Here is a 21,628-nt window from a genome sequence, read left to right on the forward strand (position 1 = left end):
TTTCTCATGCACTTTTGCCTTTTTGCCACAAGGTGTCAGGCTGCTCCTAACCTTGACCCCATTCCTTTCACCAAGCGTTTCATGATGGGATGGAAGGACATGGGGGAGTCTGGGACTACAGCAGAGATTATTAAGAATGTTCCAGAGCAGGTTCAGAATTATTTAAAGGAATAATAAGATTCCTTGAGCTTCTCAAAGGGTTTCTGGAGGGATTTCAGAGCCCCCAAAGTGTATTAAAAGGGTCAGTGAACATATTACAGCCCTCCTTGAGACTGGTCCTGTGGCCCTGAAAGAGGTTTGAGGGGCTCTGGAAGGGTTCCTGCAGCTGGAATAGGCTAAATTTGAAGTAGTGAGTTTTTCATTTTCTTAAGGTTTCTTTTAGGGGGAGCTGAATGGATCAGTGAGGGGTCTCTTTTTCTTGAAGGTGTGTGGTTTCTTCACTATGTTTAAGGAGGAATTTTCTTCACTGTGTTCACTGGTTGTTAGCAGAAGGTCTCAGAGGTCCTTAGATTTTTGGAGGAACATCTGTCATTTCTAGATGAGATGTTAGGGTTCATTAAGTTCTCCTGAAGCACAATTTTCTGGAAAAACGTCAGTGAAGGTCAACAGTTTTTATCAGGGTTTCATTTAATGAAAGCAACTCATTGATTATATTATTCTGTAAAGCTACTCATCAGCTCATACTTATCTCTGTGTCAAATTAGCCAGAAAGAACTTCTCTTTTCCAAACATCGAGTTTCACCCCATCTTCTTTCTCCAATGTGCAATTTCAAGGCTCACTTATATTTTCAGTTAGTTATTTATTGTATGGTTGAGAGGTAGGGTCTCTGGGAATGTATATGAAGGAATACCCTGTGGAGTTTCGGCTTAGTGGAAATCTGCCCTTGGGGAAAATACAAAGAGCACTGTTTCTTTTAAAGGGAACGTAAACGCAGCACGATTTTCTTGAATGTTTGAGGTCAGCGTCTGCTGTTTCTCTAACTTTATCAGCGCAGTCCTCCCATGTTCATCAGATAATGTTTCTTTGCATCCTTTCCCCGTCCAATTACAGCAAAACGCTTCAAAAGTACGGAGCAACGTGGTTGCCACGGCAACAGGATTTTCCCCACGTTGCCGCGGGTGATGTCAGCAAAGCCCCGGTTACTACTGTGCCAGCAGGCACCGGGCTCTGAGACCAACTTGCGAAACACACAAGGACAAGAAGAGTCGAGAAAGAAAGAAAAAAATTGTTCCAGGTGAAATGAGCCACTGTGTTTAAATGCTGTGTTTAAGCAAGGGCAAGAAAATCTGAACATTCAGCTCAGGCTGGCAAGTTCAGAGAGAAGATCGTCTCAAAGGCATCTCAATAACGCCACAAAAATGCGTTTAAAGGAAGATTTGGCTTCAATATCATCCATAAAAGTTTCATATCCCCGGAGAAATTAATCAGGTGAGACAGAATTTGCAAAGGAAAACATATAAATTATATATCTATATATAAAGATATATATATATAATTTATGTGCAGTGTGCGCTGTTGGTCTGCTGTCCTTCTGTGAACTGATGCGCTTTCCCCCTCGTCCCTCGTATAAGGTCCAACTATTTCTTTGTCATCTGTCAGGGTTCTCTCCTCTGAACTTGTGTGAGTGCTTCTGATGTGTGTTTGGTGTCTTCTTGTTTTTGTGTTGCTTTGTTTGTTTTTCTTCAGTCGTTTTCCTTCTTTTCGTTTTTAAGACCACCCTGTACGTGTTTTCCTCCCCGTTTTGCATTCGGAAAAGTCGGGCTGGTTGCTTCTTTAGTGCTGTTGTCTTAAATACGATGTCATATGCACATAATGTAATAAGAGATTGTCTGCCCTTCGTGGTCAAAAGATAGAAATGGAAATGACTGCGTAAAAATGAGTGAGATCCACCAGAATCTGCACTTAAACATTTTGCACTTTCTGCATGAAACATAGTATCTATCTATCTATCTATCTATCTATCTATCTATCTATCTATCTATCTATCTATCTATCTATCTATCTATCTATCTATCTATCTATCTATCTATCTATCTATCTATTATTTGTCCCACAACATACTTACATACCTCCATCAATAAGCCCTCTTGTCACAGTGTGAAGTCAAATATATACAGTAGCATGAAGACTGGGAGGGGAATAGAAGAAAGAGTGGGGAGGGGATTCAAATCGTCACCAAACAGACATTCATGCTTTCTCCCCCCTTTTCCTCTCTCTCTGTCTCTTTTTCTTTGTGTCCCCCCTCCCCACACTTCGTGTCTGTTGCTCTCTCTCTCTCTCTCTCTCACCTCCCTTCTCCTGTATGGAGCAGTGCCTCAGCCTACAGCTCACCAGGCATTCACTCTTACTTACCCCCCAACTCACACACACACACCACCACCACAGTTTCTCACTTCCCTCTGCTCCTCTGCTTACTGATACTTCTGCTTCCACTGCTGCCTTCCTCGCTCCCTTCCCTCTTCTCTGTAGCTCGCTCCTCATCCTCAATCCACCATGGTGAACAGATAACCGCCCCTGCCGTCCCGAGACCATGGGTGCCTGCCTCTGCAAAGGTCACAAAGGTCAGTGCCCGACTCCACCTGCTTGCTCTTCCTCATCTGTGTGTATGTCTGAGGGTTTAATCAGCCTTGAAGATAATGTGACAGCATTCACAGGCTGTTTCAGAAAGTTGCATTATGCCTTTCAGGAATAACTATGCACGTGAGGACATGGAAAATCATGGAAAATGTTTGATTTCTGATTTTGGCAGATATTCCTGAAGTTCTAACAGCAGAAAGACCACCTGAATCACATTTTGAGGCATGTTTACAATGCACTCCATCATACGAATCCAGAAACTTATTTTAAGCTGATGTCTTATCTATCCTCGAGCGAATCTGTTGAGGCTGCTTTAGAATAAAGACTCTGGGAGAAGAGGCTGATGACGAGGCTTGTGTGGATCAGTGAAGGACAATTGTAGCTGTAGGATGTCAGAGCTTCGTCAGAAGCCGATTCCAAGTTGTCGTGACTTGAAGATGTGACTTGGGTTGCAATTTATTTTCTCTCCTACTGTGTTTGCTCACTGTCTCTGCTTCTGGGGGAAATAAGTTAGTGTTCCAACGCTGCCTAGATGAAATAACAATACCTCAGCTGAATGCAGGGCCTCTTCCAGGGAGAACATAGGTAGTAATTTATGCTGTCAAAAATAAAGGTTCACTAGCATCGAAGACAGATGTGAGGTGTCTGTGATACCTCAGAACAGCAGTCTACTTAATATTTTCCCTTTATATTTTACATGACAAAATATTAACATCATACTGCAGTCTTATATATTATTTTCAGCTGGAGCACCGAGTGCTGTTTGAAAATATTTTGTGAGACAAAGGTGACAGAGTGAGCAGCGCTTTCAAGCTGGGAGGAAAGAGAGAAGGCAGCTGTGAGGATCCAGACAAACAGATAAGAGAGCAGTGGAGGTGTGTGTTGTGTGTACGTGCACAGGTATGTGTGTATGGGAGTGAATCAGTGTGGGATTTAACCCCACAAGGACAGTGTATTGGATCAGGAATCGCAATGGGGTTTCTTGACCTGCTGATAGGATCCGATGAGGCCAGAGAGCAGATACAGCCCTGTGCACCAGTGTGTGTGTGCATGTGTAAAAGTGTGCTGGCAAGTAAATGGAAGGGCATCACTAGTCACCTCTTGCTGTAGCGTTTCCATAGCAATACCCAATTGTATTGAAGGCACCTCCCGTGGGAAAACCCCTAATGTGTGAGCGTGTGTGTGCGTCTGACATTTCTAATAATGTTAATTCGCCATCGCACGGGCCTGCACTTCATTTCCTCCTGTCATTCATACGAACCTCATCACCATCAATTAGAAAGCAAATAGTGTGAGCTGGGGCCGAGCTAAATATGCAGAGAGGCTTTGGTTAAATGACTCTAACAGGATTCAGTCGTCTCCATCTCATCATTTATATATGAGGCTCACTTGACCCCTGGAAGCACATCGACAAACACAAAGGAAGCTTAGACATGTACGCTCCAAGTGTAACACCAGGGTTTGTCTGTCACTCCCTACAGAGATCAGCATTCCTGTATCAACACTGCACCACCCCGAGGAGGGTCAGTCATCCCCTGCCAAGGTAAGTGGAAGCCCCCCACCCCACCATCAACTTGTCAATACGCCCTTTTAGATTTTTAATGGTAGCTTTAATGGCTGTCATTACTAGCTAAAACCTTTTTAAAACCAACAACACAGATCATAGTTTAACTAATTATGTCCCTATGATATCATCATTAGCTGGACCAGCTCAATTTATGATGACATCTAATATGCTGGCAGCTCTTTCTATACCCGTAACACAAATGTTACAACATTTACAAATTCTCAATTATTATAAAACATTTTTGTCCTGCTGTCTCTCCATTTTTGTAACCCTTTAATATTTTTATGTATGTTTTAAGGAATAATCTTCGCGTTAGCGATGTCACAGTTAGCATTTTGTAAAAAATGTATAAAACAACACATGTATTAAAACCTTCAAGTGAAATTGAGTTTAAAGGAATCTATATTAACTTTTTAATTACTGTTATGGAAATCTGAAATAAATCAATTTACAAGCAAACATGTTGGTTTTGTGAGGTTTTGATTTGCCTCTACAAAGGGAACAACAGTGGCGTATTTCTCAAAAACCACGAGTTACAGCTCATACACTAAACACTGCAACTACAGTAACTTACCCTAAACTTTTATTTCACGTGTTAAAAGTGTTGTTGAAAGCCTACCCAGTCAAACTGGTCAAATATTCAGTCATGGTAATTCCTCGATTTCTAATTTCTTCTACAATGGTAAAACAAAATGCGTGCTGCTCCAGGCAGGTTATTTTCTGAGGATAAATGACTGCTATTGTCTATCAAGGTGAAAACTGGGGACCCTGATTTGAAGAGACGAAGATTTCACTTGCTTTTGTAAAACAAAAGAGCATCTACATTTGGATGTAATGGGGAAAAATAGATTGGACCTCCAGCAGTAACATTAAGCTATCAACTCGCGTAGATTGTACAAAACTGAAATTGAACACATCCCAAAAACATGCAGCCTGTCTGTACCAAAGGAAAAAAAAATCATATTGTAGAAAACTGAAATATTTTTTTCGAATGCTGACAAACGATAGGAAATCAGTAAATCGCCTTTCTGTGATGCACAAAATGTGAATGCCATTTATTGTTATACATGAAAAACCGTAATATCTGTACAAGTGGATTTGAACTGGTTTCCAGCAGTCTGGAGTGGAACCTTTATCTATGCTCTAATGTGAACAGTTTACACCATCAGCTTACTCTCAGTTCAAAAATACTAAAACCGAGAGAACACTGTTTGAAAAGTACCTCCCAAGTCTGTATTGATTGCAGCTTCTTGGGTGTAAACAGCAGACACGCTTATAATACCTTTTGTCTGCAACTTATTCAGGCTGAGTGTGATTACTGAGGGACTGTTATTGTCATTATCACCATTTTGCCAGGAAGAAAAAAAGTGGGAATAGTGTGGGTTGAGGCTCAACGTGACTGGATGCGGTTGCTAGAAGAGGGTGTATGCAAATGTTCTGTTGCATGCATATGTTTGCATCTACTGTTTTTTTGCAGTTCCCTGCCCCTGAATTAGGTCAGATGTCATAAATGTATTGATGGCAACCTAAAAGGAAGCTCAGTCCTGAGAAGTAATGAATATAAATCCCTTTTTTTATGCTATTATACTGTGCAGGATGACCAGAATCCCTCCAATGGCAGCGTATCAGATAAAACCAGTCGCTATGACATTGCAGAGCTGGCCACATCCTCTTTACTGGGTGAGACACACACACACACACACACACACACACACACACACACACACACACACACACACGTGTTTAGTTCATGCTGTGTTTAATTCCTGCGTGCTTCATCACGAGTCACTGTGCTTGTAACTACGGGAGATTAAAATGTCATTTCCGTCTTTCCTTACTCCCTCACACACAGTAATGCCAAGCAGCACACATATTTCCTTCATCCATGTGTATTTTTTCCTTCTCCACCTTTAACTCTGGCTTCCTGCTCCTCGTCTTCTTCCTCCTTTCCCCATCCTGTGTCTGTCTGCCTCATCTTGACTGCTTCCCCCGCTCAGTGGGGGGTTCATTATCTCGGTTAATGTGTTATGCCTTGCTGAACTTTTCCGAGTGAACGCTTCTTTATTACAGTGACAGAATAATTACGGAGGCCATGAAAACCTCATGAATGCAATAGACAAATACAGACATTCAGGAAGACGGCTGAGATGCTGGCACCTGCTTTGAGAGGCTCCGTGATATAAAAAAAAAGAATCAAAAGGCTTTTTAACATTTACTCAATCTTAATCAGTCTTCAGTCATCACTTAAATTGGCACTGTAAGTTCTGTGGACGTGGAGCTGACATCCTAACTGCTTAAATGAGATCACACTGTGCTAACGCAAATATTATTGTAACACTGTAATTGCATTTTGAATAATATTGAGCAGCCGTTGCTGCTTTTATTCTCCTTGTATGATGCTGTTTGATGAATGCGTCAGGCTGACGTGATTGTATTAAGAGCCAATGGTGCTAAAGCGCTGTTAGTAACTCTGGGAAGCTAAAGTCTTCATCAGATTGCAAAGCTGCAATAATATTGGACTGAAAAGGAAATGATGTTTTGTTATTCTTAGAAACCCCGTGTTACTAAACATGCAGTGTTTTTCTACACGTATGTTTACGCTGGTCTTTAAAATGAAATAGGCTTCGCACTATCAGAGTATGAAGGTGCTCAGTGAATTTAGTGTCATTTGAAAGGTAGTCATAATCACAACTAAACTTCAGTTTATATAATGCTGCTGATTCTTTCATCGTGGTATACAGCAGTTCTGCAGGCTATAACAGTAAATGCTGCTGCCACCTCCTAGCAGAAGCTCTTGCTTGACTGCTGTGGCTGGGTAAAGTCAAGTGTAAACACCAATCTGCTTGTCCTGTCATTACTTTAGATTTAATTAAAACCATAAAACTAGAAGCATATTCTTGCTAGCTTTGTGCAGTCACAGTTCATTAATGATACTGTAAAGGCCCGATCTCCTTTATCTGGACGTCTGTACAGCTAAAAGGATCTGCTCAGCAGATCTAGTGGGAGTGTGCAAAGTTAAAATAAAAAAAGATCAGAGAAGTAAGGAGGCACAATCCATGACAATGACTTAAAATCAGCGGGAAAAATGGGGCCGATAAAAGGAAATCAATATGGTTGATCTGTTAAGACCCAAACATTTTAGCCCAGCTGCAGACTGAGCAACAACTCACTGACAGGTGAATAAAGACTGTTACAACAGTCAAGTCACGAAATGAAGGCATGAATAGCCTTTTTCAAAGTCTGTCGAGCAGAGAAATAGCCTCACCTTTTAAGTACCCAGAAGCTAAAAGAGCCTAGCTTTAACAACAGCATTTATCTATTTATCAAAAGGAAAAGAGCTGCCGCCGGTCATTCTCAGGTTCTTCACAGAGGTTTTGTTTGTTTGTTTTTTAAATAGATTTTTAAAGGTCTGAGTCCAGTGGGTGTCAGGTGCTCCAAAAAATCACTTCTGTTCATTTAAAGTAAGAAAAGTTAATGCAATCCATGTTTTGACACAGACCAGACAGTCTAGTAGGGTCTTCAGAAGAGCCACGGTTTTGCATTTTAAGCAGATAATTCTGTGAATTATCTGCATAAGAGTAAAATGAAATATCATGTTTGTTTGTTTTTGGATTAAACTCAAGCAGAGCATATACAATGAAAACAGAAAGTGGACCAAAAATGGATCCCTGAGGGACCCCACCTTAAAAGTGAAGCTGGTGAGGATGGCGCATCCCCCACCCTAACTAGAACAATTCTGTCAGCTGAATAAGATTTTTAATAATTACAGAGCAATACTTTTATTTCTGACAGTGCTCAAACTGAGCAGTTAGAATATCATGCATATTGTAGATAAGGGTACTAATCTCTAAAAGGTCATTTAAAATTTTAAAAAATGCACAGACTAAAATACTTCTGTAACTCAGCTTCAATCTAATAGGAAGCTTTTAGCTTTTCGGTCTGAAGCTGATAACAGCTTTCTCCAGCACTTTAGTCAAAGTGAACTCATTAAATCACATCTCAAAAGAAGCAGCCCATTAGCAGACATTTTAGTCTTTCTGTGTGCAATTTGAAGAACATACAAAAATTTTGAACATGCCATTTCTTTTTAATAAATATTAAATTTAGTAATGCTGTCTCTACTTACAGCAATGAAAACAAGACAAACTGCTCTGAAGGCTATTTTAGACCAGATCAGTGCAAGTGAAAATAAATGGGACAAATTTGCATGCCATCAAACCAACTCTTCTAAATGAGAAAAAGTAAACAAAGAGCACATTTGCCTACAGTTATAGATCAAAATTAATGCCCTAGGTTTTCTTGATTTCAGTTAACAAGTTTAACAAATTAAAAACTTATGAAGACTCTAGTTTAAGTTCAGTTAATGCAGATTTTTAACACAGCACTTCAACTTCGTGTTTTAAAATCTCTATTACAGTGGCTACATAAAATGTAATTGTTCATCTTGAAGCGAGCTGAATGTTCCCGGCAGTTTATTTAATACAAAGTTACAGCTTAATATACAGAATTGATGGTGGCTTTGAAGGAACATTCAGGAGCTCCCCTAAATATTGCACTTAATTTGCTGCTCCTTCCTCAGTGGCCCACCCTGGCAAGACTGTGCTATATTGGTAATAATGTAGTAAGGCTGCAGAAAAGGTAATGCTAACCCATGAACAGTGCATAGAGACATGGAGACAACATAGAGACAGGCAACAGGTCACACTCCTACATGAAATAAAACTGGAAGTTCTGTTGTTGGTGTGCCACCCCAATATTTTTAGTGGCCCCCATATGGCCATGGTATGAAAAAAGTCTGGAGGCGCCCCTGCTTGTCAGGATAGATAAGTGTGAACATGGACGTCTGTCCATTCACAGTGGCCAAATTTACATCCCTTAAGACTATAACCATGGTAAATACACAGAGCACCCCTTTGCCTGTATTTAGAGCCTTACAGAGCTGTTAGCAGGTTCATTTAATGGTAACAATGAATACTTAAATACAATGCAAAACCCACACTACAGCTCCAGATTTTAAAACCACAGTTTATTCATCTGTCTGTGTTTGCTCATAAACAAAGCACACCAGGAAGTCGTGCTTCACACAACGCAGTATATGTTTTTTGTTTTTATTTGATAAAATCACTTACTCCAGACTTATTGGTTGTTTAAGTAGTACCACTATCTTGATTGCAGTAAATGAGACATTGAATCATTTATTACAGTCCCCAAGGAATTTCAGATTATTATTGATATGCTTGTTGCCTCTGACATGCTGAACATGGCTAAATGTTTCATTTATCATCTCATTTCCTGTCTTATTTTAGCAGTGACTCATTTTTAACAGCAAAGTGACTCTTACATATTTTCTGTCAGTTTCATTTTTATGACTGCTTGCTTTGTTTCCACAATCACCTCTACTGAAGCTGCCCTTGTTGTGCAATAATATATGTGTTTAAGGACAATTTATAGAGTTAAAAAAAAAACTCAAGCAAAAAAGCATTGGTTGAAAATGTTGGTTTGCATGAACCATTCAATATTTTAAAAGGAATGCCAGCTCTACACCAATTTAAAGCTTGTGTATGTGTGTATCAAATGACTTTGAATGTGGGATCAAAAACAGAGCAAAAAGCATAGTTCGCAAACGGATTTGAGCAGCCATTCGGCTACGGTAAATGATAAAGGGGAGACATTAGTGGAGAAAATAGCTGGCGACAAGCAAACCAGTCGTGGAAATGGCTGAAAGCAGACTCTTAAAAGCTATGTGGGGTTTTTTAAATCATAAAAGCATCCCGGTCCTATCCTTTGTTAGGTAGGTACTTTCAGCTGCCCCCTTATTTCCCATGAGGTCACCACAGCAGATGGATTGGTATATTTGATTTGACACATATTACACCAGATGCCCTTCCTCACACAACCCTGCCATTTATCCAGACTTGGAACTTAGGACACTAGGAACACATTAACTTGTGACCCCCTAAGGGTCGACATGCGGGTTCTCAAACAAGGGATGTTTTGCATATTAGACCTATGTGTTAACTACTGCAACATGGAGCCACTGGACCGTAGCCTTTAGTTCGTGTACCACAGACCTCTTAACAATCTGGGTTTGTTTTGACTTTGAAATAGCTCACACAGTCACTATATTCAAACCCAGTAATGGCATAATTCCTCTGAAGTTGTGAAGATAAATCTAATACATCAAATGTGTCTCTAAGGGTCTCCTTTGAATTCAGTCCTTGAACTCTTATTTGATTGATCTGATTGGCTGATCTTACGTAGAAGCAACCAAGCAAATGTAAAACTTGACATGCTAATCCTCTCTTAGCTATGTGCTTAGCTATCAAACTGTTTCAACTACCCAGCTCATATATCAGCTTGTTTGTTTGTTTCATTTACGATGAGCTTCTCCTTTTAGCTGTTCCCTTCTTTCTACAGCAGTTCATCTCAGCCTATCCCTAGGATCCACCTCTCTCACATTAATATCCTCTTTCTCTACATCCATGAATCTTCTCTGTGGTATTCCTCTTTTCCTCCTGTCTGGAAGCTCCATATCCAATATCCTCTGTCCAGCATATCCACCATCCATCCTCTGTACCTCTGAGCCTGCTAGCCCTTCACCTCAGCTACGTTTTTGGTCTCTACCAGGTCTTGAGGGAATTTTTTTTCTCTTTAATTGCCGACTGCCTAGCTAAAGGCTAATCACCATTTAACCAAGCCTCTGCATGCCCTCCTTCAGTACATCAGTACATCCACGACTGGTCTCTGTCTGCATTTAAAAACTATAAATCAACTGATTCAGTTCTTATATATCCCAGTTCACTCCGTTAGCATAAATGTCAATCATACAGTATAACCTTATTGTTCTTACAGCTTTACAGAATGGCATAAAATAATGAGAAAAAATCATTTCCTGTTTAAAGAAATATAAATGAATTTTTTGTGTCTGCTGTTATTGTCAGGATCCATATGGCTCCAGTAATCCTAACAGGCAAGCTGGGTATAGGGTGAGATGCTAAACTAAAGGCAAAGAAGGACAATATCACTGTCTTTTGTGCTCCACTCACAACTGCTTAATAGGCTCATTGCTTTCAACGCCCAGCAATAATTGAGGCTGACTCAGACAAGCATATGTTTCAGAAGTTTTCAAAAAGACTTCTGTGATAAGGAGAATTATCTGAAACAATAAAAGCGAGGATGACAAAAATAACATCTTGAAAAAGCCCTTTCAGTTAACTGTGCAAACTCATGAAAATGTTTTACTTCTCTTCACACAGAGACAATGCAAATGTGACATTTCGTAGTTTTTTTGTCTTTTTTTTTTCAGAAACATAATAACAGGCCTCTATAGAGGCATGCAGCAGCACAGTCAGTAGCTCCAAACAGCACACTGTGCATCAGCCTCCCATGGACCTGGCGGTCCCTTAAACACTGTTTCTTGTCTGCACTGTACCTACAGATTAACAGCGAAAATCATGCCTGGCTTACTTCTGCCCACTGCGTTCTGGGAACAAATAGGCTGAGCTATGTCAGCCTATTATGATTTAGTCCGTTTCATAACGCAGTGTTGACAGTTAGTGCAAAATACCCCGTTTGGAAAACAGATGGGATTTTATTGCTGTGTGCACATAACATAAATGGATGCAAATATAGCTTTTCCCACATCAACAGTCAGCCAGAAAAGAGCCGCAAAAAAGAGTCGTCACTGTGTGAACGCAGCATGAGACGGAAGTGGGTGTCACAGTGTACAACAAAACGCTGAGAAGTAGGTGTTGAGCTCAGAAGGGAAAGAAGAAAAAGTGATACCAATGTTTTTTTTTTCTCAGCTTGAACCCAGATGTCCAGCACATTCGGATCCCTTATCTTATTTACACCATTTCTCAATCCTCAAAGTCACCTTTTGATTTCTAATCCTTGGTTTTCCTCTAAGCTTCTGTAGTCTTAACATTTTATTTCTGCTTTTTCCATAAATTCATCTCTTTTTTTGACCTTTACCTTTTCAACCTTTCCTTTGTTTGTCCTTTGTCAATTTGACTTTAACTCGTCCTTTCCGAAGACCTTTCAACTTTTGTCTCCTTTGATTAAATTAAACGATGGATCCTTTGAGGTTTTGCCCGGTGATTCCGCAGTTTATGAATAACACATTAGCATAGAGATACGGGAACACGGAGACTTGATATTGCTTGACAAGACTCCATTCAGGGCAATATTCAAAGACCCGAGGGAAATGCACCTGATTTGTGGGATCCTTCTGGTTAAGCTAACAATTATGATGTCTATCTAACTACAAAGGAGTCCAAACAGACTGAAATGATATAATAAAATGATAAATGTCACACAGTTTGTGTTTCAGTGGTTTTCTATCTAAGTGAGACTCATACAATATTGTTAAAGTGCTGAGAGTTATAAACAAGAACTGCCTGAGGCGTGCAATGCTCTCATTTCTGTTCTGTCCAGTTTCGTTTCTGTTAGGTGAGGCTGTGTGCAGACAGGAATAGGACCCAAGGTGCAGACTCCGGAGACAGTCGTGAACTCAAAAATATAACATAACTAAAAAACCTCAAAACAAACTTAAACTGGAGGAATGACAGAACACACAGCTAGGAAAACGGTAGATCGCGACACGGACACAGAGAAACACTGGGCTTAAATACACAGAGGGAGCAATCAAGGAATGGGTAACAGGAGGGAAACACAGCTGGGGCAAATCAGGCCTAACGAGACAAGGGGAAGCAAAACCAGACACATTAACATCAGACATGGACTTTCAAAGTAAAACAGGAAACACATAACACAGACTGAACAAAGACACAGACTCGCACTGCAACAGAGGGAACAGAGACGTGGGACCAGGGCAGACACAGACACTGACTGGACATGGGGATATAGCCACTAAGGACACACAGAGACGCGAACTAGACAAGGGGATACAGCTGACAGGGGAGACAGAGCAGCTAGAGAAGACAGAGACATAAACTATAAGACAGAACTCAAAGAAACCAAAGACTAGAAAGTATAAATAATATAATGGTAAATGGCCTGTATTTGTATAGCGCTTTTCTAGTCCCTAAGGACCCCAAAGCGCTTTACACAACCTGTCATCCACCCATTCACACACATTCACACACTAATAAACTCAAAACCCCTGGGTCAACGACCCAGGCATCCTAACAGTACCCCCCCCTTAAGGGCTGGCTTCCAGACAGCCCAAACCAAAGCATCAAAACAAAAAAACCCCCCAAAAAAAAAAAAAAAAACCCAACCCAACCAGGGTGGGCGGCGGGGGAAACAGGATGGAGGGCTCGAAACAAACCAAACAAGGAGCCAGAAACAAAAAAACAAAACAAAACAAAAAACAAACAAACAAACAACGGAGCCTGGAAAGCAACAGAACAAAACACAGGAACAAAGTCCAAAACAACAGCACCAAGGCCCAGGCATAGTCCAAAAGCAAACAAACAAAAGAGCTCACGAAAGGCGCAGAGGCCCAGGCAATAGTCTCAAAAAAGTTCAGGGGGCCGGCCCAGAGGCTAACGGCACAACAGTCCAAACCCGGGCAGGTCAGGGGGGCGGACCGGAGGCTGATGGTCCAAGAGCCCAGAAAACAGGTCAGGAGGCCGGCCGGGCGGGAGGCAACGGTGGCGACGGAGCAGATCAGGAGGCCGGCCGGGCGGGAGGCACCGACGGCGACGTAGTTCAGGGGGCCGTCCATGACGGCAATGACGTTCAGTCATCGGCCGGACAGGACGAGCAGGACGAGCAGGCCGGACAGGACGAGCAGGACGAGCAGGCCGGACAAGATGTGCAGGAACAGACAGCATGGAGACCTCAGGAGCGGACGAAGCTGAACACTCGGAGGCCGGACCAGGCGGAGCTGCAGACTCGGGGGCCGGACCAGGCGGAGCTGCAGACTCGGGGGCCGGACCAGGCGGAGCTGCAGACTCGGGGGCCGGACCAGGCGGAGCTGCAGATGCAGGACCAGACGGAACTGCAGACTCGGAGGCCGGACCAGGCGGTGGAGCTGGTGGTGGCTGAACGGCCTCGCCAGAACCATCAGCAGACACTGGGACGTGCTGGCTGGGTCCTCCCGGACCCCCAGCTGACAAGGCAAGAGGCTGAACGGGCCCCTCGGACCCTCCAGGGGAAACAGGTGGCTGAACGGGCCCCCCCTCGGACCCTCCAGGGGAGACAGGTGGCTGAACGGGCCCCCCCTCGGACCCTCCAGGGGAGACAGGTGGCTGAACGGGCCCCCCCTCGGACCCTCCAGCGGAGACAGGAGGCTGAACGGGCCCCTCGGACCCTCCAGCAGGAAGAGACGGCTGAAGCGGTTCCTCGGACCCTCCAGCAGGAAGAGACGGCTGAACGGGCCCCTCGGACCCTCCAGCGGAGACAGACGGCTGAAGCGGTTCCTCGGACCCTCCAGCGGAGACAGACGGCTGAACGGGCCCCTCGGACCCTCCAGCGGGAACAGACGGCTGAGCAGCTAAGTGACCCCGTGGCTGAGCAGCTGATGCAAAAAATATAGCCCCAGAATAAATAGTCCCATGGCCCGAAGAAAAAGAAAAAGTGTCCCTTTTGCTCACCACAGCCGGTTGTTTTGACATCCCGGGGTCCAGCTGTGGGGTGACACGCCGGTGGTGCGGCCGCCGCTTCCTCCTCGGTGATGGCTCCAATGGGCCGGGCAACTCCAAGTCCGGCGGGCTGGGCAGCACATCTTTCTCCGAGTTGGGTAGGTGAGCGGTAGCAACAGGGGGATGCAGATCAAGCTCATTAAGGAAAAACTCCTGTATGAGTGGGTGAAGTGAGTCCAAAAGCCAGGGGAGACCAGAAACCAGTCGCTGTAGCCGGTTCGCTACAGCACGCTGAAATTCCTCCCCAGAATGATTCAGCCACAGGTCACATAATTTATCCACTGAATAAATTATATCCTCCCTGAGCTCTTCAGACGGGGCGAGTGCTGCTGGGTCCATGTACTGGTCGCGATCTTCTGTTAGGTGAGGCTGTGTGCAGACAGGAATAGGACCCAAGGTGCAGACTCCGGAGACAGTCGTGAACTCAAAAAGGCTTTAATTAGGTACTCAAAAATATAACATAACTAAAAAACCTCAAAACAAACTTAAACTGGAGGAATGACAGAACACACAGCTAGGAAAACAGTAGATCGCGACACGGACACAGAGAAACACTGGGCTTAAATACACAGAGGGAGCAATCAAGGAATGGGTAACAGGAGGGAAACACAGCTGGGGCAAATCAGGCCTAACGAGACAAGGGGAAGCAAAACCAGACACATTAACATCAGACATGGACTTTCAAAGTAAAACAGGAAACACATAACACAGACTGAACAAAGACACAGACTCGCACTGCAACAGAGGGAACAGAGACGTGGGACCAGGGCAGACACAGACACTGACTGGACACGGGGATATAGCCACTAAGGACACACAGAGACGCGAACTAGACAAGGGGATACAGCTGACAGGGGAGACAGAGCAGCTAGAGAAGACAGAGACATAAACTATAAGACAGAACTCAAAGAAACCAAAGACTAGAAAGTATAAATAATATAATAAACTCAAAACCCCTGGGTCAACGACCCAGGCATCCTAACAGTTTCAGTGGCTCGCTACATAAGAAGGCAGCAGTAGAAGTTCTTCTTTTCATGGTTCATGTTATGCAAATCAAGAATAAATGCTCACCCTCAAGCCTGAATTATGCAAAGCTGTAGAATTTCATGTCAAACAACAACCATCTCATTATAGTTCACCTTTCTCTTGCCCTCTATTAGATTTCACATGCTTCGTTTCTCGCTGTTTTCATCTCTTTCCTACTCTACATCATTTTCATGGAGCTATTTCATCTTTACATTGCCTTCCCCTCAATTACTTTCTCTTATTCCTTCGTTACCACACTTACTGCATGCTCCATCTTTTCACCCCGGACAACCAAAATCTAATCTTGAGCTTCATCCCTTCTTGTCCTCCTTCCATTATTTAGGTCTGGTGGCCACAATAAAGGAACACATCACCAAGCCGACGGCAATGGCCCAGGGGCGAGTTGCGCACCTGATTGAATGGAAGGGTTGGGGTGGATGCGGTGAAGCCAGGGGAGGCGGAGGTGGATGGAGCGGGGCCTGGGGTAGAGGAGGCGGCGCCTGGGGGGGCATGGAGGCCGAGCTGCAGGAAGACGAACAGCTTTATTCTCAAATGACGGACGAGTTCAAAGAAGCTCGCTTCGCTGCAGGTGAGGCAGACGGATGAGTTTCATAGGAGGAAAAACAAGATGTTTTCTGTGGAGATAAAACGATGCTGTGATCCCTCCCAACATTGTTTTTGTGTGATTGGTTTGTGCCGAGGGAGCATCTACAAAAATCAATAACCTTTAGAACGTCTGATGACGGTGACTCAAACCTCGGGCACTTATTGAATTTCCCTCTTTTCTTTTTTTTTGTCTTGTGGTGCTTTAAGAAAAACAACTGATCGACTTCTGAGAAGCGCAGCACGAAATGTGTTTGTTTGGCTTGTGTCTCGCAGGTGTTGCGGAGCAGTTTGCCCTGGCTGAGGCAGCCATGAACGTGTGGTCCATGAGCGACAACACAGAGCAGCCGTCCACCAGCTTACAAGGTTGGTGTCTCCTTTATCGGCATTTCATTTTTGTTTTTCATGCTGCGAACGTGGCCGATCCATTGTGTCTGAATACAAATGAACCAAATGCATTCATTTCTTTTATAACGGTCTCCGTCTGGGTTTGATTAATTATTATCCCAAAGTCATAATTTTACCTTCAAGTCGTTGCTTTAATATAGACAATGGATTTTATTTGCAGACAGACATAAAAGATAAAAGAATGAATTTGTCTTTCACAACATACCTGATTTATAGCTGCATAGTGATGTAAGCTGCTCTGTTGTCTTCTTTATTTTGTTACTGCTGCTTTGGCATGGAGATTAATCTGTCCTCTATTAAATAAGAGCCATGAAAGAATCCAACTGACTGACAGTTACTTTACTTGACATCAAACGTCATCAGTGTGTCAGGATTTATTTTGTCTAGTAGTGGTAGAGATCTCAGAGGAACTGTTTATGCATGGTATTGGTTTTGTTGATATCTCACGTGTTGTTGTTCAGCCGAGGTTGTATTTATGTAGTTTGGATTATTTTTTGTGATGTTCTTACACATAAAACCTTAGAACAAAAAGAGGACGTGCTTTCTGTTTAGCATGACTCTTTGTCTTTTTTCTGTTAGCTGTTTTGTAAGGAAATATAAAAAAAAACTTACTGCCTAAAATTCCAACTTAAAGGAAACTTCACCAACTGAAACGTCTCCTAATTGTCACAGTATGGAGTCATGCTTTGTTCCAGTTAGTTTCTGGTTACATTTTGGTGATTTCTAGGTCTTAGGTTTCAAAGATTCAAGATTCAAAGTGTTTATTGTCATGTGTACAGAAGAAAGAGCATTTCTCTGTGCAATGAAATTCTTCCTTTGCTGTCCATACACAAATGCCAAATTAGGTAGGGTCGAAGGAACGAGATAAATAAGGATAAGAATAAGACAAGGTATTAAGATAAATAAGGTTAAAAAAATAGTGAAAGATAAATCAGTACAAAATAAGTAATTGAAGACAAGTGAGGTATGGAGTTGTTAATGTAAAAGGATGTACAAAGGAGCTTAATGTGAACGATGAACTTAGTGTGCAAATTGTTCTGATGTGCAAATTGCGGTTGAGGTAGTTTAGCTGTTCAGGAGTCTGACAGCAGTGGGGAAGAAGGAGTTGTTGAGTCGAGGTGTTCTGGATTTCACACTTCTAAACAGTCCGTGCGAACAGTCCGTGTTGAGGGGTGTGTGGGGTCTCTAAGGATGGAGGCAGCTCTCCTCTGGACTCTGTGATGGTAGATGCTCTGCAGAGAGGGCAGCGGGGTCCTGGTGATCTTCTCTGCAGTTCTTGGCCGACATCTCAAATTTCCTCAGCCTTTCCTTAGGTTTGTTCCCGTGCCTCCCACGTTTAGAGTGTAATGATTCAGTGTAGGTTTGGTTCTGTCTTCATGTTCATTCATCTGTTTCCCGGTCACATCTTTTGCTCCCTCTCTTCCTTATGTTCCGTCAATCTGTGTCTCAGTGTGAGTCTCTGGTTTCCTGTTTTATGGTGATAGTTCTGTGTGAGTGTATTTTGTTTTGCTTCCTCCCTGACTCGTCATGTCTGATTAGGTTCAGCTGTGTCTTCCTTCTGTTGTGTATTCTCTGGTTACCCTTTGTGTATATAGTGTGTGTCTTCTGCTTTGTTCCCCGTCAGTTTGTCTGTTAACTTTCCCATATCTCCCCGTGTTCCAAGTTCCTCATGTCTCAGGTATTCATGTGTTCCTGGTGTTCCTGGTTTTCGTGTATTTGGTTTTCCCACTTTAGGATTTTGTGATTAGTTTCTCATTCATCTGGTTTTTCATGTCTGGTTCCTGTTCTGTTTTTCAGCTTCAATAAAAGTTATGTCTTTTGTTATAATCCAGTTCAATTTCCACATTCCATGTAAAGACCTTCTTAAACAATCACAGCAACCTGTGATGACTCACTTGTTTGTGAAATCCAGATACTTTTTTTCCTTTTGTTTTTACAAAGCTACCATCTGACTGATACGATACTGATACCCCTCCACAGCAGCACAGAGCCACTACCTGTCTCAGTTCCTGCTTGATGGTGGAAGCGTTGGCGTCCCTCAGCATCTGTACAGCATTCACACCCAGGTGTATGGCAACAACACTGCAGTCAACCTGATCCCCCCTCCACCACCACCAATCAGCTCCGCTTCCCTGATGTCCAACGCCCAGGACAGAGATCATCCTATTCAGGACAGAAGCACTGTGATTGCAGAAGCCGCTGTCCGCCACGTAGACAGCAGCTCCTTATCCGAGGACGATGTTTTTTACAACTAGGCTGTAAAAAAAGAAGTCTTGATGGCAATCTCTAAAATGAGCCTCGGTGTAAGGAGTCTCAACCACCAGCATCGAGCGAGAGGAGAAGTAAAGGCAGACATTTAAGAGGCGACTCTGTAAATGGCTTTTCTGAAAAGGTTCAGAAGACTCCGGATAGTATTTTCTTGAGAGCTAAGGCATATAGTTTTGTGAATGTACATAGTTCAACTGTGACATTAAAAAAAACATTTTTTATTCCATGTACATGAAGTAGTTATATAGAGCTGAACAGTCAAATGAAATATGCTGTAAATACCTTGTTATAAAGTATGTTTTAATATATGTGATGAACAAGGCTGTCTTGTTTGTGTCGTGGTCTCTTTTCTTCTAACAGGTGAACTGAAGGAAAAGGTTTCGCTTATAAATTAAGGATTTCTCGTGTGAATAGAGAGGTGACGTAAGCACACATCCAATTATCCGAGTTTCAGCCGTGATTAGCCATAATTCACACTTTCCTGTCTGCGAGCTGAGAGCAGATGCAGGGAGCGGTGAGAGACGAGGAGAGCGTAGAAAAAACCGAGTGAGAAGAACACAGAATATACTGTGCAGCCGGTGTGTGTTTGAGAGGGAGAGAAGGGAGAGGAGAAAGGTGGTGTTGCTGTTTCCTGTCATGATGTTCTTTTAGCACAAGCTTACACAAAGTGAAGCTTTGCCGCGCGGCGTGCTGTGGCTATTCTGTTACCTCAGTGGCTGTGCACGGCTAGTGTGATCGCATCCATCAACAAAGTCTTTAAGGAGTTTATTTATTACTGCAGTGCAGCAGCATCTAAAGTTAAATGTGACGCAGCTGAATGAAAGGTCACAAGTGTATGTTAGCAAGAGAAAAGTAAACAGAGGCTGTTTTTCAAAAGAGGGCCTCGGTCTAACAGTAGGACAAGGATAAAAAAAATAAGTCCGAGATGGCAGCGTCCTGCAAAAGAAGAAGAGCGACTCCTCTGGGAGCTTATGTTTGACCACCAAACGTCTGCGACTGTGGCTGCTTTCGTTCATCGCAATCAGATTACCCATGTGCTAACTTGAAATGAATGGACAGCAAAATTGTTGGCTTGGGTTGATGATTTGGAATTGAATGCATGAGCAACTGAAAGGCTTCCAAGGGGGTTTTGGAAGTGGAGCCACTCAGACTCAGATCACAACAGAATTTAATGCACCAGTGGCCTGCAATTACCACTTGCGGCCACAGAGGCTCCTGAAAGCCAAAAAGTAATTTATTGCTTCAAAGAATTTCTTAAAGGATGACTCCAGTTTATTCATGTTTGCCGCTGGAGCTTGTTATTTTCTGCCCTTGTTCTCAACAATTACTTACATAGTTATTACACTGTCAGCATAACTGAAGAATGCCAGTGTCTTTTCCTTGTGGTAACTCTAGGAAGGATGTCCAAGTCACAAACTGTTACATTCAACACATAGCAGCTATAATTTTAAATTCAGGGGGCCTTCAGTGGGCAACAAGTTTATAAGATTCAGTCAAAATGTGTGAATAGGTTCGTGAAATTTAGGCACCTTACCTTGTTTGAATTTGGTGGATTTCCAGTTTCCTGTTTGTTGATCACTCCCTTGAAGTCTAGTTATGACCACCTCCACTGTGCACTCAACAATTTCTCCTCAGACCTCAAATTTGTGCAGAGGAAAAGTGAAGTTATGTTTCAAATTGACCTGAATTTCACACGGAGGTGGTGATGAGAGAGCAGAGCAATTTTCTGCAGTTTTAGTGGAAAAGTCACTGTTCACAAGCCCAAGGGCTTCGTGTTAGGCTGTCAGTGCAGAGTTGTAATATAACAGCCCAAAGAGGCTGAGGGAAAAAATTCAGCAGGAACGATCTGAACCTTGAGGTGTGGCAGCGTAATATATGGCACATATGCAATGAAAAGGTCTTTTGGTCACATGAGCATAGAGGTCTGGCTCACATAAGTACAGATGTTCAGAACAGGACTTCTACTGAAAGGTTTAAAAATAGCAGCCATGCTGAAAACAGCCCAGGGGCTTACAGGAAGACCTTGAACCAAATTTAAATCAGGACAAGCTTTTTGATTTTACAACCCCAAGTCTGAAACTTCTGAACTTTCAAAATTATCTCTCATAGATACAAGTCACAGGAGAAATCATAGGTCAGTGTACCAAAGTAGTGCTGTGTGATACTGAAATGTTGGTATCGATTACTAATACCAACACCAATATCACTACTTTGAACTTATAAATGCAGCTTATGAGTTGAAGCATCGATTTGCAAATTCTGAACACATTTTAACAAATTAACACAATAAAACACAGCTTTCAGCTTTTCATCAGAATCCAAAATGGTAAATGGTAAAAGGCCTGTATTTGTATAGTGGTTTACTTAGTCCCTAAGGACCCCAAAGCGCTTTACACGCTCAGTCATCCAGCCATTCACACACACGTGATGACAAGCTACATTGTAGCCACAGCCAGCCTGGGGCGCACTGACAGAGGCTGCCGGACACTGGAACCACCAGTAGGCAACGGGTGAAGTGTCTTGCCCAAGGACACAACGACCGAGACTGTCCAAGCCGGGGCTCGAACC

General features: G+C 42.8%; 1 protein-coding gene across 3 annotated transcripts; it reads left to right on the forward strand.

Annotated features, from left to right (window-relative positions):
- The first annotated feature begins 1,067 nt into the window (after positions 1-1,067).
- Positions 1,068-19,381, forward strand: fam131c (family with sequence similarity 131 member C). 3 transcript variants are annotated; one of them, XM_086277184.1, is made up of 7 exons: positions 1,068-1,429; positions 2,313-2,562; positions 4,060-4,121; positions 5,741-5,825; positions 16,125-16,370; positions 16,661-16,750; positions 18,776-19,381. In XM_086277184.1, exons 2-7 carry the CDS (start codon positions 2,532-2,534, stop codon positions 19,045-19,047), a joined length of 786 nt encoding a protein of 261 aa, XP_086133310.1. In that variant the 5' UTR covers positions 1,068-1,429; positions 2,313-2,531; the 3' UTR covers positions 19,048-19,381. The 3 variants fall into 3 exon arrangements, with proteins under 3 accessions (XP_086133310.1, XP_086133308.1, XP_086133309.1); XM_086277182.1 differs by having other exon boundaries at positions 1,075-1,429; positions 18,773-19,381; XM_086277183.1 differs by having other exon boundaries at positions 1,075-1,429; positions 2,321-2,562; positions 18,773-19,381.
- The last annotated feature ends 2,247 nt before the right edge of the window (positions 19,382-21,628 follow it).

The sequence above is a fragment of the Aulonocara sp. 'chitande type north' Nkhata Bay genome, linkage group LG20 (genome assembly GCF_057382095.1).
Source record: "Aulonocara sp. 'chitande type north' Nkhata Bay isolate Kocher_YH1m ecotype deep benthic linkage group LG20, A_spYH_male_GT1.1, whole genome shotgun sequence".
Classification (NCBI taxonomy): Eukaryota; Metazoa; Chordata; class Actinopteri; order Cichliformes; family Cichlidae; genus Aulonocara; species Aulonocara sp. 'chitande type north' Nkhata Bay.